Source organism: Microcaecilia unicolor, chromosome 14 (assembly GCF_901765095.1).
Source record: "Microcaecilia unicolor chromosome 14, aMicUni1.1, whole genome shotgun sequence".
In the NCBI taxonomy this organism is placed as follows: Eukaryota; Metazoa; Chordata; class Amphibia; order Gymnophiona; family Siphonopidae; genus Microcaecilia; species Microcaecilia unicolor.
Window position 1 is genome coordinate 24036886 of NC_044044.1, and position 13650 is coordinate 24050535.

Sequence of the window (13650 nt, forward strand, 5' to 3'; positions counted from 1 at the left end):
AAACACTGACTTTCGGCCATTTCCTGCCTGAGATTTTGCTGCCTCCTGTTACTGCATGAGTAGTGTGTGACCCCTTACCACCTTTGAAATAGGAGGCAGCAAAGTCTCAGGCAGGAAATGGCCGAACGTCAGTGTTTTTTTATTTGCGCATAGTCATTTATGACCTCCATTTTAAAAATGAGTTTTTATCAGAGAGAGAGCGAGAGAGAGAGATTGAGCACTGATCAGAAACCCAAGTAGGCATCACACTGATACAGGTAAAACACAGAGACTGCAAGGACAACACACCCAGATGGAGACCTGCTATGTGGGCAGTTTCACTTCTTTCTTGTTTTCCCGAAATGATTCTAATTTCATGTCACTTCGGTAAGTGTTTTGCTTTTGAAAAGTGTTTATCATTGACATAGAAATTTGAGCAATTTGTGCGTGCAAGTTTTGATGAGTTTTGTAGAATCAAGGGTTAGTGCGTTACCTAGTTAATGCTTCCATGCCCGCTGTCTACCTGGACACCCCCCCCCCCCTCCTAAATATATATATATATATATATATATATATATATGTTAAAAAATCAATAATGTGTGGGGGAGCACATGCATAAGGTAATAAAGCCTTTTGATGGGCAATAAACGCGAGTTAAGGTCAACGCCATTTACTAAAAAGAATTCTTAATTATTTCTTTTTCTCATGACTTTCAGGTTAAATATTTACAGGATGCAAGGAGGAAACCAAACCTACGTGAAAGAATTTATTCTTCATGGAATCACTGTCAAAGGAACTGCACAGTCTGCTCTGTTTACCCTGTTTCTAGTGATCTACATACTCACGTTGACCTCAAATATATCCATCATCATGTTGGTATGGTCCAACACTTGCCTCTATAAACCTATGTACATTTTACTGATCAATCTTTCTTTCCTTGAAATCTGGTACACAACCACCACAGTCCCCAATATGCTTTATGGCTTGCTGTCTACAATTAACACTATTACTTTCGAAGGTTGCATTACACAATTTTATTTCTTCTTCAGCTGTGGGGCAACTGAGCATATTCTTCTTAGTGTCATGGGTTATGATCGATATCTAGCCATCTGCCATCCTCTCCACTACAATATGTTAATGAGTACTAAAAAATGTTCTTTCTTTGCTGCTTCATGCTGGGTTTTTGCATTCCTCTGGACTTTGTTTCCTGTAATATTAATTTCAAAGTTGCCATTCTGTGGCCCTAATAAGATTAATCACTTCCTGTGTGATCCAGGGCCTCTCGTGGAACTCTCTTGTGTGAGGGACTATTCAACAGAAGTGATCCTTACGGTATATATCGCCCTATTTATCTTTAGTAATGCCTGCTTTACTTTCATCTCATATGCTTTCATTATACGAACCATATTAAGAATCCCGTCCGCATCTGGGCGCCGTAAGGCCTTCTCTACTTGTGCCTCCCACCTCATTGTGGTGTCCATCTTTTTTGGATGTGTTATGTATATGTATGTTAGGCCTTCAGGGAATCATCCGTTTCCAATAGATAAGGTAATAGCTGTGTTCTACACAGTTGTGACTCCTCTATTGAATCCAGTAATCTACACCCTAAGGAACAAAGAGGTCCTGAAGGTTGTGAAGAAGATGATTCGATTGTGAGAATCGATTCTTCTACTTGTCTATGTCATATATATTTAGTAAAATGCTTCTCATGTCTGTCGTTGGGACCCCGCAACTAGTCATGGTTTCAGGATATCCATTTTAACATAAAAAGTCCCAGGGAATTGAGCTGCTCAGGTTGGGGGTCTGCTTGATTCCAGTAGAATTTTTAAAAAAGATCTGCTGCTACAGAGCCTTTTCTAAAATACCTGGAAGACTGCACATGCATTTTTCAAGCAGGTGCATTATGGCAGAAGCCGTTTTAGGAATATACGTATTTAAAACATGAATGGCATGGACCTAGCAGTTCTGGATGTAGGAGTCAGGGATTTCACAACTTCCACATATAATCAGCTGCTCCATTTAAGGATCTTGTACATGTAAGTACTGCAAATTAAGGGGGTAGTTATCGAGGAGCTGTAAACGTGAGCTTTTAATGCACCTTGATTAACCATTGGAATTACCAACCTCAGTATTGTAGGTTGCCAACTCCCGTTGTAAATGAATAATGCTGCTTGGGAGGCACCTCACATGCAGCATTATTCCAGTGGCTCTGAAACATTGGTCCTTAATACATTGTCCAGTGCTCCCAGGCTGCATCTTGAAAGAGCCAGAGTGCTGTCTTCCCCACCAGAAAACATTGCTCAACCCTCCGATCACCTTCTCTTCCTCCTTGAAAATAAAGAGAACCCAAGCTCAAAAAGACCACACGCTAAAGACTCTCCAACCCCTGTGGACCTACCAGAATGTTCCCTGTTGGTATAGTGGATTGCTGGCAAGCAGCAATCCTCAGCCACTTCTACTTTTGCCAGTACATTCAGCCAATAAATCGTGCCTATCAATAGTCTTGTGGTAAAAATTACCCACCTTTAGCTGGGGGTTATATTTTGAGATTCAACGTGGCTTGCAATGTTTACAATGAGATGCATTATATATATATATATATATATATATATACATATATATATAAACTGCTTTACATGTATTTGCATATTATTACTCTATACTCCAAGATGCTTCAAATAAATGCTGTGTCAGCATCAGAGACACAATTCAATAGCACAAAGGTGCCATTTTACTACAGTCCTGGTGAAGTAGCTGTAATCTTTCAGAGTTACAAAGCGCAATTGTGATTTACATGAAGAATGGAGTAGCGAAAACTCCTTAAGCAGGCATTTAATTGCCAAAACATGGGTCTGTGTTGAGTCTGATCAATTGTACCATACCTCTGGACATTATAAAAAAAATATATTTTTACCAATACTTTGACTCCCGGCAATATTTGACCCATGTTTGAACCTGCCTCCTCCTTTCTTCTGACTTATTTTTGAGTGTTTCATAGGGATCTTTACCTTCCCTTTCTTTTTGAAATCGTATTTAAACATATGTGCGATATACAAATCTAAATTGCTTCCATATCAATATGCTTCTAATGTAATGGTCTTCCTGTACTATCTAGAAAGCTATAAAATAAACTTTGTTTTACTTGAATTTATTTTTTATATATATATTTTTAGAGTTGATTTAGATCTGTTTGGTCCGGACAGCTTCAAATCTTTGAAGGCTGTATCCACTAGTAGATGACGATATACTTCTAGGTTCAGAATATTTCTTAAACATACCCAGATTTTCATCTAAGACAACAATTACTGACATTTAAACGTTATATTCTTGGCCCTATAACATTGATAAATGCCACAACTTAAGACTGTCACATATCTAAAACAAAACATCCATGGGAGAAAGAGTCTTTCTTTCACCAATTGTCCAACTACAATCCTCAGTGCACTGGACCCAACATTGATCAAAAATCATTAGGAACCAATGGACCTTTAGTTCTCATCTTCAGAGCTGATACCAGAGAGAACAACACTCCTAACAACCCAGTATCTTAGCAAATGTTGCTCATATTTGGGAAAGATTATGGAAGGCAGTAGTTGGTAAAGAGTGAGAGGTCAGGTAAAACAGAAAGGGGCATGTTTACTAAGGTGCATTAGCGTTTCTAACGCACCTTTAAAGTTAAGTTGTATTAAATGCTAACGTGCTTATACATCTCTATGGGTGTTTAAGCGTGCTTTAAAAACGTTAACGTGCCTATAGCGTACATTAGTAAACATAGGCATAAATGCGGAATGTGAGAATTTGTGTTAATTTGCATTGGGAATTTATTTGGTTATCTACCCAAAGTGGAAGAATCTTGACTGGGAAGACTGGATTAGTCAATTTGGTTTTTACCTGTTGTCATTGTTTTCTTTCATTGTAACTTCAAAGTGATATTCCGACGTCCAAAAACTTTCTTCATATAAACAAATAGTTTAAAAGTCCCTTAAATCCATTTTCTGTTACTGCTCTGAACACACATCCAAAGATACTATTGATGTATCTACATTATCTTTGGGTAATCTTCATTCAGGTATTAATTGTATTCAACATAAGCGGAAATTGTGGTTCAATGCATGACTCCAGGAGCCCTGAATATATTAAACCACTGCTTCATGAACCTCTCCTGGAGACACCACAGCCAGTCGGCTTTTCAGGATATTTACAATGAAAATGCATGAGATGTTTAATAATTTGGAATAGAAAAGGTCTGGCCATGGAACAATAAGATAAGTCACTGGAAGCCTGTCATAAAATCAAGACTGAAGACATATACAGCATGCAGGGAAGAAATGTTTGTTAGGTCCAGACTGGATCTGGAAGAGAGAACATAAAAACTTTTAAGAGCGTCCATCCGGATCACAAGTACCTGGCAGACTCCTAGAGCAAGGTAGAAGCACTATAGCAATATATAGATATTTCAGGTAAAAAATGCAAACCTATTTTTATTTTTTTACTATAGACTCCTAGAGGTGCAAGATTCCATGTTACTAATCTCAGGCATAAGTAGTGGCTTTCCCCATAGCAAAAAGACTACTGCAAGAAAGTGCCATGTTGGCACCAGCAAGGGCAGGAGCAACCTGTTATCGCTCTGGCCCAGAGACCAACTATGCCTATTGGGGGGGGGGGGGGGGGTTGTTTAGGGGTGGAGCTTCTGATCAGGGGTACATGTGATGTTTGGCGGAGAAGCTTCTGATTGGTGCATGTTACTAATGTTTTGAGATAGGGAGTGACAGCACCATTGTCCCTTCAAGATGCTGCCTGAGAGCATAAGGCTACACCTTTTAGGACCAATGCAAGAAAACAGCAAGGGAAGCTGTCCCCTAGATCAAATGTGGAAAACAACACAGGAAGCAGATCTCGTGGCAAAAAAAATGTCTATTAATTCACAAAAACTCCCAGGATTCAAATACAATTGCCAGACTACTACTACTACTATTTAGCATTTCTATAGCACTACAAGGCGTACGCAGCGCTGCACAAACATAGAAGAAAGACAGTCCCTGCTCAAAGAGCTTACAATCTAATAGACAAAAAATAAATAAAGTAAGCAAATCAAATCAATTAATGTGAACGGGAAGGAAGAGAGGAGGGTAGGTGGAGGCGAGTGGTTACAAGTGGTTACGAGTCAAAAGCAATGTTAAAGAGGTGGGCTTTCAGTCTAGATTTAAAGGTGGCCAAGGATGGGGCAAGACGTAGGGGCTCAGGAAGTTTATTCCAGGCGTAGGGTGCAGCGAGACAGAAGGCGCGAAGTTTGGAGTTGGCAGTAGTGGAGAAGGGAACAGATAAGAAGGATTTATCCATGGAGCGGAGTGCACGGGAAGGGGTGTAGGGAAGGACGAGTGTGGAGAGATACTGGGGAGCAGCAGAGTGAGTACATTTATAGGTTAGTAGAAGAAGTTTGAACAGGATGCGAAAATGGATAGGGAGCCAGTGAAGGGTCTTGAGGAGAGGGGTAGTATGAATAAAGCGACCCTGGCAGAAGATGAGACAGGCAGCAGAGTTTTGAACCGACTGGAGAGGGGAGAGGTGACTAAGTGGGAGGCCAGCAAGAAGCAGATTGCAGTAGTCTAAACGAGAGGTGACAAGGGTGTGGATAAGGGTTTTGGTAGAGTGCTCGGAAAGAAAGGGGCGGATTTTACGGAAGTTGTAAAGAGAGAAACGACAGGTTTTGGCAATCTGCTGGATATGAGCAGAGAAGGAGAGAGAAGATGACCCCAAGGTTTCGAGCTGAGGAGACAGGGAGAATGAGAGAGCCATCAACAGAAATAGAAAACGGGGAGAGCGGGGAGGTGGGTTTGGGGGGGAAAATGAGAAGCTCGGTTTTGGTCATATTTAATTTCAGGTGGCGTTGAGACATCCAGACAGCAATGTCAGACAAGCACGCTGAAACTTTGGTTTGGATGCAAGGTGAGATATCAGGGGTAGAAAGGTAGATTTGGGAGTCATCAGCATAGAGATGGTAGGAAAAGCCATGGGATGAGATTAATGAACCAAGGGAAGAAGTGTAGATAGAAAAGAGGAGGGGACCAAGAACAGAACCCTGAGGTACGCCGACAGGCAGAGGGATCGAAGTAGAAGAGGATCCACCAGAGTGAACACTGAAGGTACGGAGGGAGAGGTAGGAAGAGAACCAGGAAAGGACAGAGCCCTGGAATCCAAGTGAGGACAGGGTATCGAGAAGTATGCTGTGATCAACAGTGTCAAAAGCAGACATAACCATGTGTTGCTAAAATCTGGCTGGGTCAGGAACTGAGAAACTGAAATGTCAAACCTAAAATCAAATATTTATGTATACTTGCAACGAATGAATCCAAATGCAAAACTTACTTTGAAACTCCCCAAATTAATAAACACGTAGAAACAAAACTTGAAACTGATAAAAAGAGTCAAATAGCACATGAGAGATAAATAATAGGAACAAATACAAAAACTTACAAAAAATTATAGGAAAATTACACGTTCCTTCTCCTGGGTCTATAATATGTGGACATCTTTCACTCTATTTATCCATTCTGTCCAGGTCTGGTGAAGTTTGAAGTCCTACACCAGATAGGAAAGCCATCTCCCTCCCTTTTTTCATTGATTTGTTACAATTTGCTCTTACGATATTTATTGTATATATGTATTTATATAAAAGTTACAATTTTGTTTTAAGATTTGTTAATACGTGCTTATTAATTTTGGGAGTTGCAATGTAAGTTTCGTATGTTGTCTGCTAATCAGATTCTAGATGTATTTATTTAGGGCCTTTTTTTTTTTGTACTAAGCCGTGGCAAAGTCTGGGCTTAGTGTGTCCTAACTTGGGACTTTCTCACACGCTAAGCCCATTTGTATCAAGGTAGTAAATAAGGCATTTTTCTATTTTTTATGTGCAGGTTGTGCATTAAAGGGTCCTTTTAATAAGCTGCAAGAAGCGCTATTGTGTGCTTACTGCAGGATAGAAATGCCCACCGCCAGCCACACTGATGCATCCCGCAGTAGTTGGGGATCAGCATGCACTTCCCACATACTGAAAAACAGAAAATATTTTTTAGCGCTGGGGGTATATTTGGGAGCAGAGAGTAGGCATGACCAGCACTAATCAGTTAGCGTAACTGCATCGCCGTGTGTTAACCAATCAGCATGTGGTTAGACAGGAGCCCTTTCCACCCAGATGTCGGTAAGGTGCAGTGTGATTTTTTCTAGTGAAAAAGGTGCTGGTCCTCAAATGCCAGGCCACCCTTCAGGTGTGGGGTGATAATTGAGGTACTCACCCCAAAATAGCCAGGCCCCCTGCAAATACTCACAGAATCTATGACAAGGCAGAATTGGTGTGTAGGGCCTCAGCTGTTTCATTAAAACATGGGGACCATAGGTCAATTTTAGCAGACAATGGAAAAGGTGCCGGTACTCAGTACCCCCTCAAAAAAAGCCCTGGTAAGGAGTCACATGCTAATGGTCACAGTCTAATTGGAAGTTAGATTTTTCCGTACAAGTAGGTTTTGCTTGGTTACTTATGTTTGTTAATTCATAATTTAAATAGCAATAAGCACACCTAGCTTACTTTCTGCAGTGTTGAAACCTCTCCACTGGGATTCCCTAAATGTCCGAACCATGCGCTCCTGGGCAGCTGTAGCCTCTACCCCCCTTTCAAGTTTAAAAATTGCTCTATCTCCTTTTTAAAAGTCAGTGCCAGCAGTCTGGTTCCATCCCGGTTAAGGCGGAGCCCCTTTTTTCAGAACAGACTCCCCCTTTCCAAGAATGTGTTTGCCAACGTAGAGACCTTTCTAAAACAGCTGCAAGACTGCACACGTATTTGCACTTACAGTGGGTGTGGCCATTTTACAAGGATATACATGGAGAAAATGATCAGCAAGGAGCCGGCAGCTTCCATGGAGAGGTCCAGGTACTTACACGTGGAAATGTCAATTTTATAACCCCCCACTTATACTTTCCCAGTCTACAAACCTACTCATGTAAGCTCCACCAATTAAGAAGTAAGGCCACAAATTTTTAAATGGACATGAATTACATGGGATTAAGGAGAATGACTCCCTTAATACCTTATGCAAAGACCTGGCTGAAAAGAGCATTAAAAGAAAAAAACAAATCACGTGGAATTCTTTTTCTAAAGTGTTTATTAATGTGCAGCAAGTACAAAGCGAGTGTGATAAATGCACGAGGAATGACCTGCTTTTGCAGAATGTTACCCCCTGGGTAGCATGTTAGATGCTTGGGCTGATACCATGGACCTTCTACACTATCAGCCCAATGTATTTAACAATGCCCAAGAGCTAACTCTCATCATGACAGCTGCCCACCAAAAGGTGCCGCCTGATTCCGTACCTCTGAACACTACCTCAAGTCAGCAGTGTACCAAGGGCGGGGCTGTGGCGGCGGTCCTCCCCGGTTGCACGCTGCTGGGGGGGGTACAGAGAGCAGCCGCATGCCTGTCGGCTCCGCTGGTTCCCTGCTTCCTCTGCCCCGGAACAGGTTACTTCCTGTTCTGGGGCAGAGGGAGCCAGCAAAAAATGCACCCGGGGTGGGGGGTTGAAGCGCCGAGGGGGGTGTCATTGCGCCGGGGGGGGGGGGGGTCATGCTGCACATGGGGGGGGGGTGCAGCTGACCTAGGATCGTCACTGCCCCAAGTCTCTGATCAACCCTCACAGGTAACCTCCTAATCCTCCAATTAACTTCCCATTCACCTCAGTTTTGATCCCTCAGATCCTGTTTGATGCTCTGAAATTCCAACCCCCTGATCAGACCCCCCCCTTCTGATCTTCATTTCCCCAATCAGATCCTATTTCTAAGTCACATCTCCTGATCAGATCCTCTGATCCAACAGATCTACTTACCAAGTCCTTACATGAAATAATGCCCCACCTACTTCTCCTCAAAACAAGCATCTCTCCACTCAGGACCCTCCCTCTGACCTCCACCTATCTCCAGCATTTACCAAAAGCGAAACGGTCCAGTGATAAGGAGAAGAAGCAGTCCCGCTTTGCTCCCACTCCTTCTGAAATTGGGTTCAAAATGGTTTCTCTGTACTACTGATAGGGGTCAGGTTTCCAAATATGAACACACTGTTGCCCAGACATTACACCTTATAGAACAATACTTTTCCCTATTGCTCAATAATATCCTCTATTTATCAGTTGATACATTCTGGTCAATATTCAAAGCGATTTAAACAAGCAAGAGAGACTCTTGCCCACTTAAATCACATTGAGCCTGCTAACTGCTGATATTCTGTGGTACTTAGCTGAGGATGCCATGGAATATCAGCTCAAAACAGCCATTTTGGAGCTGGGCTGCACAGGGGCATTACAGGGGTGGAATTAGGTAAGAGTTGGGAGTTTTGCAGGTGCCAGTAGTACTCATTGGTGGGTGCTGACATTGACTATTGGACAGCATGCTATCAACGTCAACCCCTCCATTACAGACCCTCTGACAGGGCTGAAGACCTCCCACTCTCCACACTACAAGGCTCAGGTACTTCCTCTCTCCCTTCCTCCCCACAAACAAGGCTTTCTGGGCCTTTATTCATCTCATTGGTGGTCCAATGGCTTTTGCCCCTAGCAGGTGCATCTTGAAAAGATTGCAAAAATGTCTAGAGGTCATGATGACCATTTTAAAGACAGAGCCATTAGGGGCAGGAATGAATGGGCTTCTGACCTGCCCATTTCGCCCCACTGGACCACCAATGTGGTGAAGATAGGATCATGGGATCTATTTTGACCGGTAGGGGAGGGGGAAAAGGGCCTGAACCTTGTCAGAGGGGAGGGAGGGAGTATCTGAGCCTTGAGGTGGGGAGAGGGTGATATGAGCTTTGTTGGGGGTGGGAGGGAGGGAGGGCTTGAGACGTCATAGAGGTGGGAGGGAGGGAAGGACGCTAGTAACATGCTGGCCAGTTCTAGACGATATTCAGCCGGGACATAAATGAGTGTCTGATCAGTTTGTGGTGTACCCTTTTTTTGATTTTGGGAGGAGTTGTAGCTCTTGTACTTACTCCCTCCCCACCCTTCACTTGTACCCATTCCCAGAGTTACTGAACTATTAATCTTCAACCAATATATTTGGGGCAGTCGGAAAAAACTTTCTGGGCTAAGCTATCCACATAATTACAGAAGAATTAATGATCTCCACTGGGCACAGCACTTCTTCTAAAAGTTCAGGAAAACTTTGATGATCTAAGAGTTGCAGTTTATTTGTTCTGGGACAGCCGTGCTACAAGAGATCAGACCCTTTATAAAGCTGAGATGGAGAATGTCTTTGCCTTTTGAGTTCTGCTGAAATAAGAAGGAGAGTCTCAGTCTGATTCATGAGCCAAGTTCATCATCTTTCCAATCAAATCTTTTATCCATCTGCTTTCAAGAGTTGACAATAGCCGAAAACTTCATTACATCATGGAGACTCACTCACAGTAAGTACCACAGTGTCTTCTTCTCTTTTATATTTACATAGCTGATTATGTCTAGTACCTCTATAGCAATGTTCAGTGTTAGCAGTAATTTAATTAAATTATATAAATTGAATTCAATGGTGCCTAAATAAAACACTACAAAATACAGCAACATTGAAACGCCGAGCACAAATCAAGAATTGACAATTCATTTTTGGTTCAACCGGGTTTAACCCTAATTGTTGATGGTTTTTATCCATTCATTCCACACATTTCCTTTAATCATTGTTAGTTATCGCAACACACATTCTTTTTTAGGTTCACAAGAGTTAAACTGATGTTTACATTCATTAAGGGTCCCTTTTACCAAACGCAGTAGAGGTACTGCGCAGGTAGCATGCAGGAAAACAGCAGTACTGCTGGGCGCATCAGGGCGCTGGTTTTCTAGCATTGGGGGGGGGGCGTGCCTAGCAGTAATCGGGCAGTACATGCCCATTCCCACTCACTGTCCGTTACTGCATGAGTAATGTGTGAACCCTTACCACCTTTGATATAGGAGGCGGTAAGGGCTCAGATAGGAAATTGCTGCATGTGAATGTTTTTTTATTTGTGCATGGCCATTTATGACCTCCATTTTAAAAATGAGGTTTTTTTTTTATTTATTTTTACAATTCTTTACAAGTCATTCACTTGTTAACAGCAACACAGCATAAGAAACTATTAATAAGGAAAATTAAAAAAAATCAGAACTATAAGTATTTCAGCTTTCTTAGACCACATTTTGAGAGACGTGAAAGGAAAATATAGGAGTATCTTAGGAAATTCTAACATATTTAAGGCTACGTGTGGGGACTCTATGTTTTACTTATCCAACATTACTTTAATGTTTTCAAATCTAGAAAAAACTTTTAATTGTTCAGGTGTATAGAATATGTACTTAGTATCTCCCAATCGTATCAAGCATTTACATGGATAAGCAAAGAAAAACGTAGCCCCAAGATCAAGCACTTGCTGCTTCATGGCCAAGAAAGTCTTTCTCCTATCTTGAGTCACTTTAGTAACATCTGGATAGATCCAAATTTTCCCACCTCGAAACAGTTCTTTAGAATGATTAAAGTAAAGTCTTAAGATGTTATTGAGATCTTTGTTCAAATACAAAGCAGACTAGTAAAGTAGCTCTCTCTAGTGCATTATCTATCGATTGTTCCAGAATTGCAGATAAATTGTTCAGATCAATATTTTCAACTTCGGGCCTGTGTTCCCCATCATTTTTCCCAGGTCTTTTAGGAAGATAGTAAATCTTATTTATCGGAGAAATAGCATTCAAAGGAATCTTTAAATTTTCAAACAAGTACCTTTTAAATAGGTCTATAGGTAATTCCGGTACTTTTGGGAAATTCAATATGAAGGTTCAAACGCCTATTGTAATTTTCTATCTGCTTGATTTTCCTATGAAGAGCCAGTTTATCGTTAAACACTGTTGAGTTAGAATGAGTTTTTATGAGAGAGAGAGAGAGAAGAATAACTAGATCAAAAGCCCTGAAAAATCATCATCTGAAATCCATTACAAAAAATTATTCAAAAAAGGGCAATTCTATACTAAGTGCATGCAGTTACACATGCCTTGTGCATGTAAATATGCAGGAAAGTGTCATGTATATGAATAAGTGAACCAGAAAGCAACAAGGCAAACGATCTGCAAAATCCAACGTGGAAAACAAACCAGCAGATCTTATATGTTTGTTATTTATTATAGCCCTGACGCAGCCCTATTGTTGGGCGAAACACGGCCTGTGTCGGGCATTTGTTTCATACACGGTATCCTCAATAAAGTCTTTTTGGATATTATACTGACATTATACTGATCTGCTGGTATGAATACGTGTACTACATAGTTATGGGACTAAATTCTACATTTGGCGCAAAAAAAACCTGGTGCCGATAAAAAGCACTCTTAGGCGTACTCTGTAAACCGTACTTAATGTTAGGTACGGTTTACAAATAACACCTAAGCACGTCCAAGTACCTAGAATTTAGGCACAAGAAATTATGCCAATGAAAACCTGATATAAATGCCAACTCCTAACTTTAGGCATGGGATGGGTTATTCTATAACACTGCTTGTAAATTCTAGGAATGCCCACAGCACGTCTAGTGCTCCTACCTTAGCCATATCCCTTTTTGAGATATGAACGGTAGACGTTGCATGCATTACTTTATAGAATACACTTAGCAAGTTGTTTGGGTAAATTCTAATTACTGCCAATTAGCGCCAACAATTTTTAACATCCATTTACTGGCACCGATTGGCTCATTTCTCAACTAAGTAATGCAAACAATTTGGCTATGTGCAGTGATTAGTGTATGTAACTCTAGGTGCCATATACGTAATCCAGGGATAGTGCATAAATTCAAGGGGGAATACATATAGGTAGAGCATGTGATAGGCACGGTCGAGGATACCACTTATGCACACACCGTACAGAATAGTAGAAGTTGCGGCTCTTTCACTACTGTGCGTAGGCGCCTATGCACATCCAACGCTTATCAAATTGGAACTGTTGTCTGGCTACCGCATGACTCGGGCGGTAATTCTATTTTTAATGCGTGTCCAAAACATGCGGTAGAAATTTTCTACTGTGGGGAGCTTACCCGGCGGTAATCGGCAGTGTACTCGCGCACTGACGTTTACTGCCTGGTTAACACATGAGATCTTACCACTAAGTCAATGGCTGGCGGTAAGGTCTCAGGATGAAAATGGACACGCGCTGGTTTTAATTTTGTTGCACGTCCATTTTAGGCCACAAAAACGGTCTTTTTTGCAGGCTCACTGAAAAATGGACCCGAGCACATCCAAAACATGTGCCTACACCAGCACAGGACATTTTTTGGCATGCCTTAATAAAAGGGCCACATTGTATTCTGCCTTAGGCGTCCACATTAATGCCTGCCATGGGCTTGGCGTTAATGGTTGTGTTGTACATTTAGGAGCCCCATTATGTGCTTACCATTGTATTCTGTCAATGAACACAGGTGCGCAGATGTTATTATTGAATAAGCACTTCTTCTGCTCCATCAGGACACCAAACAGAAGGCATTCACTTACGGGGTCTTTTACTAAAGATTAGCTTGAGTTATCTGCATCAGGGCCCATAGGAATAAAATGGGCCCCTGCTGCATATAACTTAAGCTAAAATTTAGTAAAAGACCCCTTTATAGTATTTCCTCCTAATTATGCAAAGCCAGCATTG

General features: G+C 41.5%; 1 protein-coding gene across 1 annotated transcript; it reads left to right on the top strand.

Annotated features, from left to right (window-relative positions):
- The first annotated feature begins 711 nt into the window (after positions 1–711).
- Positions 712–1635, top strand: LOC115457916 (olfactory receptor 11H6-like). The gene has a single exon (XM_030187614.1). It carries the CDS (start codon positions 712–714, stop codon positions 1633–1635), a length of 924 nt encoding a protein of 307 aa, XP_030043474.1.
- Positions 1636–13650: the final 12015 nt, after the last annotated feature.

Bases quoted from the DNA above. Each gene is read 5' to 3' on its own strand.
- LOC115457916 (XM_030187614.1), top strand. From the start codon at position 712: ATGCAAGGAGGAAACCAAACCTACGTGAAAGAATTTATTCTTCATGGA.